Below are 20,261 nucleotides of genomic sequence, written 5' to 3'. Positions count from 1 at the left end.
TATGCAGCATATTAGAATGATTTCTGAAGGATCATGTGACATTGAAGATGATGAGTAATGATGCTGACAATTCAGCTTTTCTCCACAGGAATAAATAACATTATAAATGGATTCATATTTCACAATTTTACTGTATTTCTGGTCAAAACTAAGCAGCCTTGATGAGAAGAGACTTCATATTGGACTGGCACATGCTAACAAGTTTTAATTCATAACATAAACCACTGTTAACTTGAATAACAATTTGTACTGATTTATTCTATCTATCATAATATCTGTACATATACAAACCTTAATATGAAAGGCTGTGTAAAAAAGAAAATTCACAGATGAATCATGCGTCCAATATGGACATATATGCATGCATGGCATCATGAGGCTATTTGTGTCCATTTGTGGAAGGGCTCTCTCTGTGTAAATGGCCATTAGAGAGTCCGTTCCCAGATCCATTAGAGTAGGTGTATGTGTAGTCTTCCTCAGAACCCTCATCCTCCTCTTCATCGCTTCGCTCGTCGCCCTTCAGCTAAACAAAATGAAAGAGAATTGAACTTGTGCATTTAATCTGCTTGTGTGAACGGTTTTTTATGTAAATGTACATTCACATTTTTAATAAACAGATTTTTTTTGCTGCCGTTTAATAGGTAAAGAAACATCCCACTCATTAATGTAGCAAAATCACTTCAGTTGTTATCTTATTTGAAGAACAATGGATACTCACTTTGCCAAAAAGAAACTTTTTGACCATGCGGAGGATCAGGGAAGCCCAGAACATGTGCAATAACAGCAGAACCACAAGCATGACGTTAAAGAAATAATAGCCGAAAAAAGGTTCGAACTGGTCCAGAGGATACACCCACGTACAGTGGATCAGCCTGTACACACACACACACACAAACAATTTAACAAATGTAACATTAAACTATTCCACTCATGTACCTCTGTCACATAACTTACCAGAAAGGAAAAATAATGAGTCGGGTTACCATGAAGACCAGCGCGAACACCACAAAGATACTGTTGCAGGTTGTCTCCCATCCAGCATAGTTAAACATCTTAGCAGACTTAGAAAAACAGAAAAAAAGGCAACCTTTAACACAAAACACCCTATACATACAAGTTTGGGATTGGTAAGACTTTTGAATTAAACATTCTGAATGAAATCTTGTGCTCGGCAAAATACAATAAAACATAAATGTTGTGAAAGGTAATTGCAATTTCAAATCAGATGTTTTCTATTTAAATATATGAATTACGTATAATGTATTGCAGTGATGTAATGCTGAATTGAATCCGCATAATTACTCGTCTTTTCTCCTTTACTGTTCCTCAGAAGAAAGTAAGTTATCAGGTTAGGGATGATGGTACTCACCTCGAGCAGGACATCGGATGTGTCATGCACCAGCATAACCAGTGTGCCAATGCGGATGTAGTTGGCACACCAGGAGAAGGACAACAGCGTTAGTGTGGCCCAGTGATGGACCAACTGCTCCTTAAAGTCCTATAAATCGACACAGAGAGAAGAGCTGCGTAAACATAGACAGAATTTACAATACATCTCTCAAGATGTGGCAACTTTATATTTTTCAGTTATTTACACATTTCATAAAAAATGTCTCCAAAAGCATGTTATTTTAATGCATGTAAAACGCCCATGGATAGATCTTTTATGCACTGAACTGCATGCATTATCAGCAGTGCTAGCTGAGTAAGAGTGCTTGATGTGACTTTAATAATTTCGTCTCAGTCATACTTAGTTTAGATTAGATTAAATATCATTCTTAAAAGAAAATAGTGCAATCCTACCTTACGTTTTACATCTGCAGCCACACTGAACAGTAAAGAACCATAAAAACTCATCTCAGTGATGTAATAGCAGTACTGAGAATCCAGCAGTGACTGTACACACACACACACACACACACACACACACACACACACAAAACAAACATATTTAAAAACCAACCGCCATACAAACATGCTTGCACAAACACAACCCTCCCAGAACAACATGCAAATATTCAGACTGGTTTTCACGGTATTACATAAAGAACATTCGTTTTGCTTTTAAAACACTCAAATGTAATGTAATATTTTTTTTTCCTCACCTGTTTGGGAAATCCTGCCCACACTTCCCGTAGATCATAAAACCATGCTTTCTATTAGACAAAACAATATAATATGATTTTTTTTTTTCACAAATAAAATAAACAAAACTGTTTCAGTCTGTGTTGAGGAGTTTTCAGAATCTTTTTCCAAGTTGCATCAATCAACCAGTAGGCGGCGTCGAGTGACTGAATCTTTGAATCATTCGAATCGACAGATTTGTTCAAAACAACGATTCACTTAACGTGAATTAAATATCGCTACTGCAGCGTGTAGCGGGCCTACGGAGATACGACTGTTTATTAAAACAGTTCGCGGGTGAAGCAAAAATATTGTGTCCAAAATGTAAGTTATTTCTGTTTACCTTTTTGTGTACTGAACTATTAAATGAAAGCGACATTTCGAAGCCTAAGCTACTCAGATAGTCGGCCTGAATATCGCCACAGCTGTGATAACCTGCACGTTTGCTCTTGTGAAATTGTTCTTTAAAACAACAAATTGATTTATATGTTGTTAAAAAAAACAATTCAAAAAAGCCCCATAATCCTTCACTCTAAACACTTAATATAGTGATATAGGAGACTAAATTGAATATGTCAGTGTAGTGATGGTGATGCTCGTCTTAACAACAAGTTAATGTGTTTGGGTGTGTGCAGGGCCTGTCCGTGCATGTTATTGTGCCCGTTTGTGGATCTTTCTATCAGGCTGGCGCTGTTCACAGGTGGGAAAATGTTACTAATTACCCCTCAGGCATTTCTCACAAACACACATGCTGATTCAAGGTCTCTCCTGAGAACTTCTGCATGTGCTTTAACACACACACACACACACACACACACACACACACGCACACACGCGCGCAGCTGTTTGGAGGTCATTTAGATGTTCAGATACAGCCTGAGGTTTGTATATGCATCAAAAAATCACTTACATCATGTAAAGCCAGCACTCCTCCGAAAGAAGAACACAGATAAAAGGCAAACCGCCAACTAGAGAGCAAATACTATCGTTAAATGGTTAAAAGGTCAAATGTGGCCAAACACAAATGAGTCAATCAAGAAAGTTTGTTTAGTGTGTGTAAATATACCTGGCTTCTTTGAATTTCTTCAGTACTCCGGGTCTGTCTTGGTTCCTCCGTCTGCGGAACCAGCGCTCCACCTGCCTCTCCGACCAGCCCAACTTTTTACACACACCTTTTATATCTGCCTAAGTACATGACATACACAAACATAACTAGACATATATCAATATGTTCTGGCCCTACATACACCAGTGAACAGGACATATTTTTCTATTAATTGTTGAAGCCTGCTTATGCAATGCATTACAAAGGTACACATATTTAGCATAGCATGTTTTTATAAAACTGTTTAATTCAGTGTGTTGTTTGCCATTCTTTTTAAATGTTTGTGTTGTTTCAGAGCCATGTTTGTAATATATTGTGAGACCTATATTTTCACAAATAACTGAACTAATATTATAATACATTATATAGTTTGTATCTACACGCAACTCAACCTTTATTTATAATAGACAGAATCTAACATTTGGTTTTTATTATGTTTTAATCACTGATATATATATATATATATATATATATATATATATATATATATATATATATATATATATATATATAAATATATATATTACTTGCTAATTACTTTTAATTGTGATTAAGAACATCATCCAAAAATGTTGCATTATTATTATTTGTTAAAGTAAGCCTAAATGGAAATATATTAATATTTTGGGGGAAAGTGCTTTAATGATATATCATAATCTAAACAAATCTTAAAGGTCCTTAAATTTGTATTTATACATTTTTACTTGTATTTTACTTGTTTTTTTGTTACCACTGAACTCTTTTTTTTCTTCTAATTGCATTTGTGAATGCATTGAGGGGTTACCTGTTTTGCATGTTTAGAATGTGTTTTGTAGTATTTTTCAAGTACAGGGTTGTGTGACGCTCTCTTGCGAATTTTGTCTTTAACCCTGAGAGCCTGAGCGAGTGGCACTGCGATCAGTCTGTTAAATGAGGGAGAGGCAGAGACAGAGTCACACCTTCATCTGCTGTTAACCAGTGCAACGTTCACTGCACTTCAGCAATTATAAGAGCATACAATACACTGTGTTTTCACCAGACTTATTAATTAGCTTAAGCAGTAAAGCTTCCTTGACCGACTGGCTTTACCAGCTCAGTTTTCCTGATGAACAGCATGAATATACAATTCCACCATCACTATTCAGCAAAAACCAGCATGTAAATTAATACCGATGTAAGCTGGTCTTTTCAAAAACATTTAGTGTGTGTGTGTGTACCTTTCATAGAAAGCTCTTAAGCCTAGCAGCAGGACTGCTACAGGTAAAATGATGTACAAATGGGACGCACGGGCGTAGACACGCCCCTCACTGTCCTGTAGGTCCGCCCACGTCACCGGCCTCGGCAACCACAGCCGATCCCACCAAAACCACTCACTAAGCATCGCCCTTAAAAAACACACAAACACGGCAATAACATTTGCATACATTCATTTAGCAGATGCTTTACTCCAGAGTAACTACAGGAAAGAAATTTAATATAGACGAAAAAAGAGTTTAATATATTCTAAAGGAGAATGCATTTCGTTTCATTTAAACTGGAAACATGATGCAGAATTGGAATTCAAATCTATAATTTAAGTACACGGAAGCAGAGAATGCAAAGTGAAATAATTGACATGCAAATACGCTCAGGTAACTGTAATTTTTTAACTAGAAAAGCAAAGTTTGTCTCAGGCTTTAGAGCCAGATAGACAAACATGGGTGGATAGATAAATAGACAGTCAGACAATCAGGCTAAAGAGAATATTTGGGTCTATTTTTCTAGGCTGTTATGCAGTAGCTCCTGTAATCGGATACGTACCCGAGCACAATACACAATAGAGACAAATGAACAGACACCTGACTGGAACTTACTGGAAATTTCTGTTTACTAGTTTCTATACCACTTCAGCACCATGCATTTAGTCCCCATGGCTTTTTGCAATGAAGACTTGATCAACAATCAAGTCGGAAACGGCGACTTGGAAGATATTTGACATGCAAATGCTGAAATCTACAATAGCACGCAGAAACAGATTGTCGAAAAAGAGTTTAAAACGCGTTTGAACAGCTCTAAGCAGAGTCAGTTACGAGTCTTGCTGGGAGTATTCGACTGCGGTATGGATCTGGACTTATACGAAGTCCTTCAGTCCCACTTTGAACAATAGTATCTAATCAATCTTGCATTACTCATAAGAAAAGCAAAATTCAAATACACTCCGATTCAAATAGTGCTTTATTAGAGAGAAAGCAGAGCAGCTCGGGTTACTGCATGCATTCTTATAGTAAGTAGTTATTGTTTATTGTTACCATGACAAACAGACACATGCCGAACAGAAACAAATGCATCCATACCAGATTTGTCCTTTTCTTCTTTGTCCTCCTGTTTTCCTGCTTTCTCTGTTGTAATTCTGTGCACACACACCTTATAGTAGATCCTCCAGAGTTGTGCCCAGTCCTGATGAATCCGCTAGGTAGCGAACTCACTCTCTCTCTCTTTCACACACACACACTTTCACTGCATACCTCAACCCCCCAACAAAGAGCTCATTGAATCGCCTGTGTGTGTGTGCCTTGAAAGGGGGCCAGTGAACTGGATATGTGGGAGGGGCCACAACCACCTCAGGTATAGTAAGAGTTAGAAGGAGAGAGAGGACATGAACCATGAAATATTGTATGCCCTTAACAGGTTAATAACTCACAGGTCGAATACGAGAAATGTTCCTTCTCTTTGTGTGGCATTCTTACTTGGCAGTGTTTTAGTTCTTAGTTACATTTATGCACCTTGCTGATACGCTTTCAGTACGTTTCATGTCTGTATCATGTTTTTTTTTTTTTTATCAATGTGCATTCCCTGAGAATTAAACCTGTGACCTTGTTGTTGTTGGGGTCATGCTATACCAGCTGAATTACAGGAACAGTCTTCTACCGCTTCTTGGTAACTTGTGACTGATTTGGTATGAAAGCGTCTACTTTAACCAAAATCTTACAGGAATGTGTACAGGATCATAACTTGGAACTAACTGAAAATTTACACTACTTTTTTTTTTATACAGGACTTCAACAAAACACAAAATAGAATGTATTTTTAGAAAACACACTGCAGTTTGCGTTTTTATTCTTAGCAGTCAGATAAAATCCCCATGCAAGACATAAAAAGTAATTGTTTAGGATTTTTAAACTCCTACAGCGCCCCCTGTGGGATTCTTAACTGTACATTACCAAGACACAGTCCATGTAATGCCCATGTAAAAAAAAGAATTTAACAAATTTCTATGGATTATTATTTGGAAACGTTTTAAATTGATACCAAATTAACAAGACTACAAGATTCCTACAGGATATTGTGTAATCTTTATCAGAACATGTCTGGGCAGATGAAGGAAAAAGATAAAGATGTAAATAATTTTTAATATCTCACACTGACATAATTGTGCTGTTAGTAACTAGGTTTAGTTTATGTTAGAACTGGTTCCTTTTGACATTTCCTCACTATTAGTCCTGTATGTGGTAATCCAGGACTGAAAAATATATACTTTATGTAATATTGTGAAGATGTGAATCACGGGATGCACCTGTACTTACTAGTCTATGCATGACTTGATTCTGACAGTCCTTTGTCTTCTGTCCCAGCCCTCGGTGTATTTTGGTGTAGGTTTGCTGTCTCCATCTTGTGGTGGTCGAAAATACAGCATTTATAGAGTCACAACAGAGGGTGAAGGATTTGCTGGCAAGCAAGCATGATTCAATAAGTCCCCGGTGGTAGTTGATGTAACTACAACATTATGAAGGATAAAAGCACATTCTGACAGACATTCAAAAGTAGCAGTGCGTTCTGACAAAGCGTGCCAAAAAAACAAACAAATACATAAAATTAGACAAACTTCTTCCTTTCCACTTTTTATTATGAACAGTAATCATGTTTTTTCGTTATAATATCAAAATATTGTGAGAGTTTCTCAAGACCTCTAGAAATAACATGGACGTAAATGTTCTACTTGACTGCTGTTTGTAACTGTTCTTAGCTAATTGATCCCTGTTAGCACAATGCATATCATGCACACCTGCCATGCCACATAAACCTGAATACACAGAGGCCATGCCCACACTGCAGCTAAATACAGCTGTCAGCTCCAGTTGTTTTAATAGTTCACCACAAAAATTAAGAGTTTGCCTCACAAGCTGTTGTATGGCTTCAGAATATAGCATAGAGAGACGTCTGGGGTATTTTTATGGGTTTTTTTGTCTGTTGTAGAGTTTGCGAACAGACAAACTCAACATACTTTTTTTATTTTGTGTTCCAGGGATGAAATAAACAAACTGATATTGGCTGGAACGACATCAGGGTGAGTAAATGATGACATAATTTTCATTTTGGGTGTACTAATCCCTTAATCCTGTTCTGTACACACACAGTTTGTTTATTAGTGACAACTAATGACGCATTAAAAATTGCCAAATGCTAATACATCTCAATACGCTAATATTAGTTTGAAAAATAGAAAACACCAAACAGGCTGAACTGTTGGCATGTATTTTCACAGCTGTGAGACATTTAACTATTGCTTGTTCGGAGTGGTAGGATTGACACTTGTATTCTGTTCACATATTGAGCGATAACTTTCTTGTTCATTCTCGCAAATAAATGCATTTGTCGCTTCAAAAACTTTGCAGTGTGAACGTGGCCTGTATGCATTCATACTTTTTGTCCCCCGTTATTGAGAAACAACTTTAAAAAAAGTGACAAATGGGTCTAAATCCCTGAAAACCTCTTCACAGTGAATATAGCATGCTTTACTTTAGCTTTAGCTGTGCTAGCATAGTGCTAAATGGGATTATGTAAAATACTACAGTGTATTCGCAATGTACAACGTAATTGGCTTTGAATCCATTTCAACATCACATTTCTTAATCATATCATGAGCGTGCTGCCAAGCTACGTGCTAACTTGCCATATGGATGAGACACTACAGATGTTGCCACCAAAGACAAAAAGACAATTCCACAAACAAGTTGGCTCATTCTGAAGCTGACATGTTGTGTTAATAAGTTCACATTTAGTTATTATTCTGGTTAAGTACATGTTAGCAAAACTCATGAAAGAACACACCACGAAATGAAAGTTCCACTTGCTGAGTAACAAATCGGCATGGACTGCAAAGCCCTTTGGCCCATATTCCTAAGCCTCTCTCTCTTCTCACCTGTTCTGGTTCAAGAGGTCAGGTTAATGAGATTTGGTGTGTGTATATCTGCGCATGTCTGTACAGGAGTTTATATGTGAAAGAGAGAATGGCAAGTCACAGTATAAGACAACGTTTAAGCCATGTCAAATGGCTCTAGAAGAATATCCAGAATGCACAAGTCTGCACTCGGTCCTTCAATGAAGTTGGTCATTCTGTGCAAAAGAGTCCCCCTAGTTAACCAACCAAGTGAACCTCCACCAAGCCATCAACAATTGATCTACATCCAGAGTTACTGAAAATGCTCGCTCAGTCATCGATGAGAAGTCAAAGATTAGTTGTTGATGGCATGGCTTGCCTGGCACTGAGAACGGTGATCTGATGCAAGGTGCTGAAAAGTTGGAGCGTTGCTCCACTTCATCCTGTCCCACTCATACGGGAGTGTTACGTTTGAGATCACTGGGTGAGGGGGGGATCTGTTGACTGAGGTGCGTAAAGGTGGTGGAGTGACTAGGTCTGGTTTTCGCCTCCCCAGAAGTCTCTGCGCCTTTATACTTCGGAGGAAGAGTCTGGCATCGGCCCTTAACTTTCGAGCCCGGATCAAGAGGCGGAAGCCCTTTTGATGCACTTCCCATCAGCTCTGGTTTGGAGGGAGGCCGTGGTAGTCCTGTTGACTGGCTGCTCACAAGCTCTGGTTTTGAAGGAGGACGTGGCAAGACTGTCGAAAGGCTGCTAGCAAGCTCCGGTCTGGATGGCGGACGAGGGAGGGCTATGGAATGGCTGCTCGTGTGCTCTAAATCCAGTGAATCCGAGACAGATGTTTGGCTTTCAGAGGGCTTGGTTTTAGATGGTCCTTTTGGGACCAATCGGGTGAGCTCACTAGATGATGGGGGAACTTTCTGGTCGAGATGTGTGAATGTCGTCGAGTGGCTAGGTCTAGTTACATGCGCTTCAGCTTCAGGTCCTCTGTGCCTTGGTGGAAGGGTTCGGCAACGACTCTTACCCCTGGAACTTGGATCTCGAGGTGGAGGTCCGTTCGAGTCGAACTCCCGGTGCCCTGATAGTGTGTCAGGTTTAATTGAATGAATGGACTGGTTTGAAGATGTTAAAGGTGTGGTGGGTGATTCATCATCACAAGCTATCTTAGACATAGACTCTGAAGTTGTATTGAGGCTTTCACAGGTTGAAGGTGGACGCCTATCAGGCAAATCGCTGGTGGATGCGATGGGCTCCTCTGCTGGTTGTTCCCCAAGTTCTTCCTCCTCTCCACTGGTCACCCGTAACTCTTTCAGCTCCTCATCTGACTGGCTTAGTATTACCCTACTGCAGACAGGCAGCTCCTCTGATGATCCTTCCTCTACACCCTTGATGACTACATCATTGTTTGTAGCCGTCAGTGGGTGTGACTGGTTGCATTGCTTGTCTGCCTCCTCAGTGAGCAGCAGATCCATCAGGAGTGCTTTCTCTCTCTTTAACTGCTCCTTCAGAGAACGAGGCACATCTGGGATCAACCATGCCACCAGCATACTGAGGAACATGGCCAAATTCTACAAGACAACGACAACAACATACAGAGTCAAACATCCAGTCAGGTTTATTCTGGGTTAAATACAGGAGATTTTTAAGGAATTTGCATTTGCTTGCAAGAACATAAGAGAAAGCTTGTTCAGTAATGCACTTTTATAATGAAAGTTTGTAGGCAGTGTTTATTTTGGCAATTAAACTTTTTGGCAATTAAAAGGTATTTTTTATTTCATCAGCAATATCAAAGTAAAACGTTAATTAAAATTATTAATTAAAACAATTCATCACATCCAAATTAAAAGTTTATTTATTATGTATATACAAGTACACACACATAGTATATATAAATATATTTAATATGCAAACAACATATTTTTCTTAAATGTTTGATATTTATATATATATATATATATATATATATATATATATATATATATATACAAAACAAATATTATGTAGGCATATATTATTTGACAGCATCAATTAAAGCAGGTTTCACGCTGGAATCTAATGTTCTTTTGTAGTTTGACACAGTTTTGCTATTTTGTATATTATTGTCATAAATGCCATTAACAGTAATTAATAATAAAAAAACATTTATTAAAACGTATGCATATTAAACAACAAAATATTGATTACATTTATTTTTATTATAAGACACTGTAAAAATTATCTGTAAAAATGATCACTGCCTATGGTGCTGGATGGTTTAAAAAACAAAATAATGCAGCATTATTCATTAATTTAGCTAGTTTTATTTATACTTGGTTATACAGCAATGACATTATTATTTATTGAGAATTTTATATGTATATTAGGTGGAAAAAATGTTATACCATTTGTGGAATTTGCTCTATATGCATATGGATTTCTTCATTTTTGAACTCACATTTTTGTCTAATCTGTCAATCAAATTGAAGGTTAATAGGCCACTGCTGCTTTTATCACTTAGGTGACAGTTCTTTCTCCTTTAAGCTAAATCTGCTTGCCTTTATCACAGTTATATTGATATATAAATTCTTTAGAGATTTTGACATTACAACCCTTTTACATGTCATTGCATAGATATCATGTAATTGAAACGGAGATGACATGGCTATGCCTTTTTTAAGGCAGACAGAGCTGAAAGCTGCGGTCTGTAACTTTTTGGTGATCTAGCGGCTATTAAACAGAGCTGAGTGTACTCACTTATTACATAAATGTATAGGTACTATGAAAGCTTTAAATTTCAGTGTTCATTGATCAACAAGAAGCAGTTTAACAAAAACTGACCTGGAAAAAAATGACAAAAGCCAAGCGTGCAGCGAGCACAGACCAATACTGCTTAGAAAGCTGGTAAGACTCTGGAGACCAAGGTGGATCTCGATAGTCTTTGTACCTGTGAAGATGAAATGGTATCAAACAATATAGGCGAGGAGAGCTCATGAGCATGAGTGTGTTGCGTGTGTGTTGTGTGTACCTGCAAATACGGAGTTGCCTGTCAAAGTCGGTGTCATGCGGTGCAGTGCCAGGTTTAAAGTTGCTTGTGTTGAAATAAGCCAGCGTGTGGTTGGTATAACCGTGCATGGTGCCTGTCTCGCTGTACAAATACTGATACACCATCCGAGGAATGAACTCGGATGTGAAGGAGATCACAAATGCCTTGTAGGAAGGAGAGACAGAAAGAGGAAAAATGTAAAATCTCTGCATGCAGTGAGATAAACGCATCCAGCAAATAAATGTGAATTTAGTCAAAATCTTAACACTCACATTTGTAATGACAGCAAACTTGCTGATTCCACTCAAGATGTTGTACCATATGCCTGGGAAAGGGAAGATAAACATGTGACGGTGTGAACTCGATTAATTAAGGTTATGAGAAGTGTAACCATGAGTAAGTCTGTGCATATTCATACCAATTTCTTTAGCGCTGACTGCATCAGGTCTGCGTATTTCAGTGACAAATTTTGCCGCATCTAGTCGTATTTCAATGACGTTATTAAGCAGAGCGAAGACTGGTGCCAGCGGGAAGGAGGCCACAAAGAGTGTGACAAATCCATACTGAATAACTGCAGACAAACAAACAAACACACACATACACCAACGTCCTTAATCAAACCCAGATCCTCAAAGTCATCGCAGACATCCTTAAACACCATCGCTAAACCTCTTCAAAGGAAAAACTAATAATAGTTTGTATAGAGCAGATGTTGGCATCCATTTTGATATTTATTTTATTTCTTGTTAATCACCAATCCACCAGTGCTTCCCATACATCTGTTACAGTGAAGGATTACTGCAAGAATTACATACATTACTTGCTATGCAGATATGGGGATTATAAAATCAACAACTAAATAAAATAATACATGTAATACTCCTCTTTTTTTGTGACAGAAGGTCACCAACTACTGTCGGAGTCTCTGAAGTTGTATCATAAGTTGTGAAGGTAGAGCAGAGGAAACGTATCAAGCGACAGTCTTTATGGCTTACAATACAGTAGTCATTGATCCACAGAATCGGCTCAGTGGTAAATGTTAACCAACATGACTGATCCAACCTGCGACACTGCAGGGTTTACATTTATTTACATCTGTCATAAGTCACTGTCAATAAGAAACTTTTGTATTAAGTCCTTCAACCAAGCTGTATCTGCGCTCTCTAAATCACAAAGCTTAAGGTTTGTTCACACCAACTCAACTCAAACAAATAGTTGATCTTATTTTCAAATTGTCTGTTTAGTCAAGGGCATAAAAACAACTGATGGTCTAAATGAAATCAGAATCAACAACCTTTAAGCTATAAGTCAGCTGGATTGCTCAACATCAGATTCTATTCCCCCCATGTTTCTAATACAAGGAGATAAGATATATGTGTCCGGGGGCCACAAAACAAGCCATAGGTGTCATTTTTGTTAGAATTTAGCTGTCAGACGTCATCTAATAATGAGGTTTCCATTGATGTTTAGAGTAGGACAGTATTTGGGCAAGATATAACAAAAAAAAATGCTGAGAAAATCAAGTTGACCAAATAAAGTACTTAGCAATGCATATTGCAAATTAAAAATTAAATTTGTATATATTTTGGTAGGAAATGTACAAAATAACTTCATGGAACATGATCTTTATTCTAATGATTTTTGGAATAAAAGAAAAATCGATAATATAATCTATTTTTGGCTATTGCTACAAATATATCACAGCGACTTAATACTGGTTTTGTGGTCCAGGGTTGCACGTGTTATAGTCCAGGCTGTCCTGCAAAGTTCAGCAACAACTGTAATAAAACTTTTATTGCAGAATAGTCCATCACCAGGAGCAGGATTGGACACAACTGTTATAGACTATCCCCATTTGTGGCACCTTTTATACATGTTCTATCAACATGTTTCTACATGGATATGAGGAAAAGATGGATTGGTTGACATCTGATTCTGTTTCCCCCAGTGTTTCCAATACAAGGTGGTTCTAATATTCATCAAACTGATATTGGTTAAAGGGTTACTCCACCCCAAAATATGTATCTTTTGAATATTAATCGCTAAGCCCCATGTCGCAAATAATGGTCACGTTAAGCATAAAAAAGGACAAATGCAACACACAGGTATGTCTTCTACATTTATTTATCTGTGTATTGCTGATACTCTCCAAAATGGCAGTACAGTGACACGGGAAGACACAGATTATTGAATAAAGTCATTATATTTATTTAAGTGATGATTTCATTTTGGGGTAGAGTAACCCTTTATGATTCATCCACATACAGGATAGAACCAACAACTACATCACCATCTTTCACTCTGACGTTGGGGGAACAGATTTCATAAGATGAACTGCTCCCCAGTATTTCTTATACTTGGAGGTTCTAATGTTTCTGGGAAAAATACTGGTTAAAATCCACATGCGGGATAGATTCAGCAACTTCTAAGCATCTATATCGACATGTCTCTCCATAGGGGTTGGGGAACAGTCTCTGATAGCTGGATTGCTCACTATTGGATTCTGTTTCCCCATGTTTTGTAATACAAGGAGGTTCGCTTGGCAAAATATATCAAGCGGTGGTTTTATGAAACAGGTTTGTGAAAGACTGTAATGGTCTTAATATATGAATTAACATTTAAACTAAATAAAGCTATTAAAGCAAACATTAAACAGCATTCACATTACCCTTTCATAATGCAATGGAGCAAATAATACTATATTATTTATATAATATTTTAAAGAAATCTGTGGAATAAACACCGACAAATCACTGAAAATAAAACCAGCAATGTATATTAAAGCTGCAGCCCGTAACTGTTTGTGTTCAAAACTCACAAAATTTATATAATAAGCAATTACACCATGAATCCTTTTTTCCAAAGCGTGTTTTTGGCTTGTGCTGAATCACTACGGTACACTGCTAGAACTCTAAAACTTACAGGCTGCAGCTTTAAAAATGGTATCGAAGTCACAATACTATCATTAAATAGTCAAACAAGGCTTTCGGTTTTCTACAAAGCGCATAGTTGTGATTGCTAGCGAGCCTTTTGTTTAATTCAAGCACGTGTTGCTCACCCATCTCCATGTACTCTGGGCTCAATCCTTCATATGGCTCCAGATCATAGTCCAAATCCCAGCGCTGTGGTTCTCGTTTAGAATCTTTATCCTCCTCATCTGCCGATCCATCTTTTTCTTCCTTATATGTGCGATACATCTTCTTCAGCTTTCTGTAATGTCAACAGTCTGGGCTGTGTTATTTTAAACACACACTGTGCACTGTGTTGGGAACGTTAAACAGTGTGGAGAATTAAATTTTAATTTAACGAGAGAGTTAGGGGCTTCCTCTAATAGACTGGGGGTACATTGCAGAATCAACAAAAAATTAGCGGAGGGACAATAGGGAAGAATTTGCATGCCGCGCGTGTGTGTGTGTGTGTGTGTGTGTGTGTGCACATACTTACGGAATGGCAATTTCAAACACATTATTCTGAATGAGCTGCTTTCCCAGCATAATGATTCCCAGCTGAATACACACTTCAATAAGACAACCACCTGGAGAACACTGGACCAAAAACACATACAAAATGTTAGCTGCGCTATGATAAAACGCTGAAGACGAGCATATTATAATGTTAATAATTACCTCTTCCATGCGGAAATCCTTAAAGACATAAACATAGTCACCCGGACGACTAGCAAACCTAAATTAGCACACCAGAGTTATGAGAGATATTTCACAAAAACTGGATTAAATAGCTTAACCAAGAAATTAAGCAGTTTGCTGCTAGACACTGAAGCATACTATGTAGTGACACACTATATTGTAGAACTAGAACATAATAGCGTACTGTTCAGCAACACAACACATATAACACGCAGACACCACAAAACAGGTTGTGAGAAAACTGTAATTTGCGTATAGAACATGAACTCTACAAAAAGTAATACAGTAATAAATGTTAAAATCTGTTTTCAGTTGTGTAAAAAAGGGCTAAAAAATTACTTAGGGAAAAATACTTTCTAATGTACAACAATCGTTGTATAAAAGATCATATTGCATATTGCACTATATATATATATATATATATATATATATATATATATATATATATATATATATATATATATATATATATATATAAAATTACTCTAGAGTATCATATTTTGTTTGAAAAAAGTCCCAGAAGTTAACATAAGTTCATGTATTTACTTAAAGCAACCAACTATAATCAATGCATTTTTACAGTATTTATTAATGTTAACAATACCGTGTTATTCTAAATGATTTACAAGTAATTTTTCACTGTTGGTTCCTGTTAACTAATGTTAACAAATGGAACCTTACTGTAAAAAGGTTAACAGTATTTTTTGTTTTTCATTGTTCAAGTTAAGATTTTTTTTTGCTCTGTCTCTGTTTCTTTCTCTCTCTCTCTCTATATATATATATATATATATATATATATATATATATATATATATATATATATATATATATATGAGAGAATGTTCTTATGGTCACCGCAAAGTGATATATACATACAGTACAGACAAACATATAACATCCTCAACAATGGACTACACAGGACAGACACACAACACTACAGTATACAGTGCAGACACTAGTGTAGACACAACACACAGTACTACAGTAAGCACACGACTACACTGCAACACACTGGACATGATAAACAACAGCAAAGTACTTTATAATAATCCAATTAACATTGCCCCGCAACAGAGACAGAACGTCACTTTAGTTTGGGTGGGTTTGCTAATGGGATGCCAATTTACCTGCCCTTAAAGAAGGCCACATAGAAGACAGGTGCAAATGCATTCATGCTCTTCAGCAAAAAAGCTTTCAAGATCACATGCTCCTCGAATGTCGCTTCAGTCTTTGGAATCTCTGCAAGTATCACATTAACATCATATTCATAATAATCGTCGGCAATGCAAGATCTTTTTCTTCATTAGGGTCACCCTTTTATCAAGAAAACAGAAACATTTCATCTTTTTGTGAACACACACCGAGCTCTGTAATCCAGGCCGCTATAGCGCCGTAGATCTCATCCAGCACCAGAACAACCAGCAAGTTGATGATGACAGCGGTGGTTGTCACGGTTACACGCACATTAGCCTTGGCCTCATGATCAGGGTTCATTGACATTACAGCAAACACAATGATGCGGTAGAGAATCACTCCAGACACGGCAGAGAACGTGACCCCAACCTGAGAAAACAGATAAACGTGATTTTTAACTATAAAATAATGCGACGAATGCTGTTGTGGGGAAAGGTACCTACCATAAGGAGGATAGAGGATATGTTCATGCAGTATCCTGGCAGCCGGTCTGTCCATGACAAAGACTCAGAGGCAAGCTACAAGAACAACAGGGTGTTACTCAGTGCTTACCACATCAGCTGTGAATACACTAGCTACTGGAGAACTGGCTTGGTACTAACAAGCAATTATTAATCGTGACCTGTGCTGGCAAAATGTGCCGGAATGCACATGGACTGACTTCATGCTATAGGCAAAAAAAAAAGTGAAAAATTTTGGTTTTCACAAAAATGAATTTATTAAGCCTAGTTCTGTCAATGCTTCAAATAGTAATCAATCATCTAAAATTATATATTACAATATTTCTGTCTTGGCGAGTATTCACAAAAACTTTTTTTTCACATTTGTATGGTACGCCAAAGACCAATATAATGGTCCATAATATAAGTCTATTCCAGAAGTGTCCAATCTTAGTCTTGGAGTTCAGCTCCAGCTATGATGTAACACACCTCAACCAGCTATTTAAGATCTTCGGGAAGCACTTGATAATTACAGACAGGTGTGTTAGAACCGTACTCTGCAGGTAGGATGGATTTGTTTAGTCATTATTTAAACAGAACATGTTAACACTAATCTATTAACATTTAACACTATTGTAGAATTTTTACATTACATGCTTCTGGGCGAATCTGGCATAAAATGTTGTATACATATGTACATATTAAAAGTATTAAAGTCAAAATATGATGCTTTTGGGGGGGGGGTGAATAGAATAACAGCTATTTAATGCTCATGCTCTTGAGGCAGAATAGATTCTGATTGGCCAAAGGTCAATGTTTTTTATAAAAAACATAAAAAAAGTGTAAAAATTATTTTGAAAGTGATTGAAACTATATTGTTCAGTGTCATTTTAGCTGTATGTATAGCGTGGAGCTCCTTATTTTCAGAATTAGAATGATTAGTAAACGTTTTAATTATTTAATTACGTTTCAGGATGGTGTGAACCATGTAATTTCATTATATGCTTTAAGTTCAATAAAAAATAAAGAATTTAACATTTTATAATTCAAACTTAAAATGTAACATTAGGTAATTAGATTAATTTGTGAAAGAAGCACTTTAAAAAAACTATAAATTTGTTATTTAGACCTAAACAAATTATATCTTTAAAAATATGCAAATATTGACCATTGACAGTTTGGTCTCCAATATATTGTGTAGTTATTCAATTTAAAACACAACACTGTATATTACTCCTAATATAAACAATAGAGCTGTCGTAGCGGCTTTGTGCATCAGAACAGGAAACAGTTTTGGACTACAAACTAATCATTGAAACTAAGTAGAGCTGATTTGATTGAAGTGCCGAAGTTAATGAACGGCACGGATCCAACCCTCCCCCAGACGAGCACGCATGAAATCTGAATTAAAACACTACACTCTCTCAGGTACACGCGCATACACACTGAACATGTGTCTTTGATTAGAGGAAGGACACCACTCTAACTTGCGTGTTTTAATCCCGCTCTGACTCTAATCCTGCATAATCTAGTGTGGAATACCCAGAGAGGTAATCTGCTTTGAGTGCCGTGTGTAGTGAGCGTGTACGCCACAGACAGTGTTTGAGCGCATACGTGTGTGTCGTGTGTACGCGCCGCGGGCCTGACACTACGTACAAGGGCACAATGACAGTAACGAAAATCCGCAAAATCACATCAAGTGAAATTGCGACCGAATTGCTCATTTCGAAGGGGAAAAACACGGGCGCCGACGTTATCCACCGGACTGAGCAATTCGCCATCTCGTTAATTCAATCGTCAGAAAAAGGAGAAAAAAAAGATAAGAGAGTGCTAATGTGGGGTGCGATAAGAATTAAGACGGATATGAGCCGGGTGCGGGGTCCGGCGGAGGTCAGGGCAGTGACCACTCTTTGACTGACAGCTGAGAACTAACTGCATTATCCCTGAAGCCCCGCCTCTTCTGGTTAAGTTGATTAGCTCGCTCTCTCCTAGACAGACACACAGTAAACTCAAATTATCTCCCCCCCTCCTCACCGGCGACTGCCCTCCTTTAGCAGACAGTAGCTTCTCTCTTCCTTTGTCATCCGTTCCTGCGTCCGGCTGGAACACAGAGCAGAGATTAAAAGCACTGCGCACATGCACTCATCTACCTGGAAAAATGTGTGTGGTATTCCAGGTATTTCAGCTCAGTGCATTTTTACGCAATAATTCAATTAAAGTGAAAATTAAGATTCACCTTCAGATCCTAAATTGATAATAGTGAGTAAAAAGAACTTCTAAAAAAACTAATACCTAATGAATTGCAATATTCTTTTTCGCTAGAGACACTAATGAAAATTGATGATTATCCAATTATTATCTCTTTAAAAATATTACATATATTATTAAATTAAAGTAACATTTCATTCTAAAAAAACAAAACATTGTTTTATTGTTTTGTTAAATAGTCTGCATTCTTGTTCAGTAATATTTTATATTTGAATGTTTTTTGAAAGATATGATATTTGCATGATATCAGGAATTGTGATTTCCAGGTTTGGGAAAGTCATAGAAATGATAAAAATTATTAAATTATAAAAATACACCATATAAAGCTTAGTCATAGTGAATATATATATATATATATATATATATATATATATATATATATATATATATATATATATATATATATATTTATATATAATTTTTTTTTAGTTGTATACAGTTTTGAAATTGTTTATAAATGATACATTTTACTTTTTAGAATAAATATATTTTTATTACTCTTTGTGAGTACTGTCTTTATAAAATTACTATTTTTATTTAAAAGTAATTATTCAGTAATCAAAAACAACTGAAAATATTATGGAAAGTCATTACAGATTTGCACATAATGCTGCAGTTTACCTCTTCCTTCTTCTTATTCTTTGCCTTCTTCTCTTGTTTCTTAAGGAGAAAATCCTCATATGCTGGTCGTAGCTCATTCTGTGATTCAAACACACACACACACACACACACACACATCAAGCTCAGTGATCAAGGACTCCAAAGATGTCAAAAAGCAGCAAATCCAACATCAATTCCTTAGACATGCATAAGCAAAACTGTCTCCATAGAAACAGGAGTCACAAACACATGCTCAGATGGAAATAATTATCTTGGTTCTACATTAAATCATTTTTTGTCTTGAGGCAAAGATGCCAGTATGGTACAAAACTGCAAGTTCATTAAAAAGCATGTAACCCGCAGGGTTTTTCTGGCTAACACATTGCTCTAGACTCAATCTATCAGACCAATATCCTCTACAAGAGAGGTATAGAGTTGCACGTTGCATGCTTAACATTATATATTAATGACATAAAACGTGTTTGGACCAGACAGGTAGCATTTTCAACTTCACAAATAAGGTCGTGATTATCTGGCAAGAACATTGTGGTGAGGATTACGGCATTGAGGTTAATGGTATAAAATCACGGTAAAGGATTCGTTGACACACAGGTTACTACAATGTTAATCTCCTGTAAATCTCCTCTATTCCTACGAATTCAGGGTTGATTCATCAAACAGCGTCACCGTACACGCCGATGCAAAATTGACCCTCCTGCTGCGCAGAAAAAAGCGAAGGGAGACG

General features: G+C 37.0%; 2 protein-coding genes across 5 annotated transcripts in view; both read right to left on the bottom strand.

Moving 5' to 3' along the window:
- Window positions 1-16: 16 nt before the first annotated feature.
- Window positions 17-5,729, bottom strand: cers3b (ceramide synthase 3b). Its single transcript, XM_043264099.1, has 11 exons — window positions 5,542-5,729; window positions 4,426-4,593; window positions 4,014-4,131; window positions 3,191-3,309; window positions 3,035-3,092; window positions 2,106-2,156; window positions 1,804-1,896; window positions 1,370-1,498; window positions 955-1,061; window positions 719-872; window positions 17-523 (listed from the first exon to the last, which is right to left on the bottom strand). The coding sequence occupies exons 2-11, from the start codon at window positions 4,587-4,589 to the stop codon at window positions 380-382; spliced, it is 1,137 nt and encodes a 378-aa protein (XP_043120034.1). The 5' UTR covers window positions 4,590-4,593; window positions 5,542-5,729; the 3' UTR covers window positions 17-379.
- A 1,326-nt stretch (window positions 5,730-7,055) lies between these two features.
- Window positions 7,056-20,261, bottom strand: part of LOC122323072 (anoctamin-1) — a 25,549-nt gene continuing 12,343 nt past the window's right edge. For 2 of the 4 annotated variants that reach the window (XM_043216717.1, XM_043216718.1), the window contains 13 exons: window positions 19,538-19,615; window positions 18,683-18,748; window positions 16,652-16,726; window positions 16,376-16,577; window positions 16,142-16,253; window positions 14,994-15,051; window positions 14,812-14,912; window positions 14,426-14,577; window positions 11,786-11,938; window positions 11,640-11,692; window positions 11,350-11,531; window positions 11,163-11,268; window positions 7,056-9,913 (listed from right to left, as the gene is read on the bottom strand). In XM_043216717.1, coding sequence (XP_043072652.1) covers window positions 8,798-9,913; window positions 11,163-11,268; window positions 11,350-11,531; window positions 11,640-11,692; window positions 11,786-11,938; window positions 14,426-14,577; window positions 14,812-14,912; window positions 14,994-15,051; window positions 16,142-16,253; window positions 16,376-16,577; window positions 16,652-16,726; window positions 18,683-18,748; window positions 19,538-19,615 — 2,454 coding nt within the window. In that variant the 3' untranslated portion in view covers window positions 7,056-8,797. Of the gene's footprint in view, window positions 9,914-11,162; window positions 11,269-11,349; window positions 11,532-11,639; window positions 11,693-11,785; window positions 11,939-14,425; window positions 14,578-14,811; window positions 15,052-16,141; window positions 16,254-16,375; window positions 16,578-16,651; window positions 16,727-18,682; window positions 18,749-19,537; window positions 19,616-20,261 lie in introns of all 4 variants that reach the window. The other 2 variants (XM_043216714.1, XM_043216716.1) reach the window with 1 other exon arrangement.

This window comes from Puntigrus tetrazona, chromosome 18 (assembly GCF_018831695.1).
Source record: "Puntigrus tetrazona isolate hp1 chromosome 18, ASM1883169v1, whole genome shotgun sequence".
NCBI classification, from domain to species: Eukaryota; Metazoa; Chordata; class Actinopteri; order Cypriniformes; family Cyprinidae; genus Puntigrus; species Puntigrus tetrazona.
Note: the sequence above shows the minus strand (reverse complement) of the source record. Positions and strands in the feature narration are given on the sequence as shown.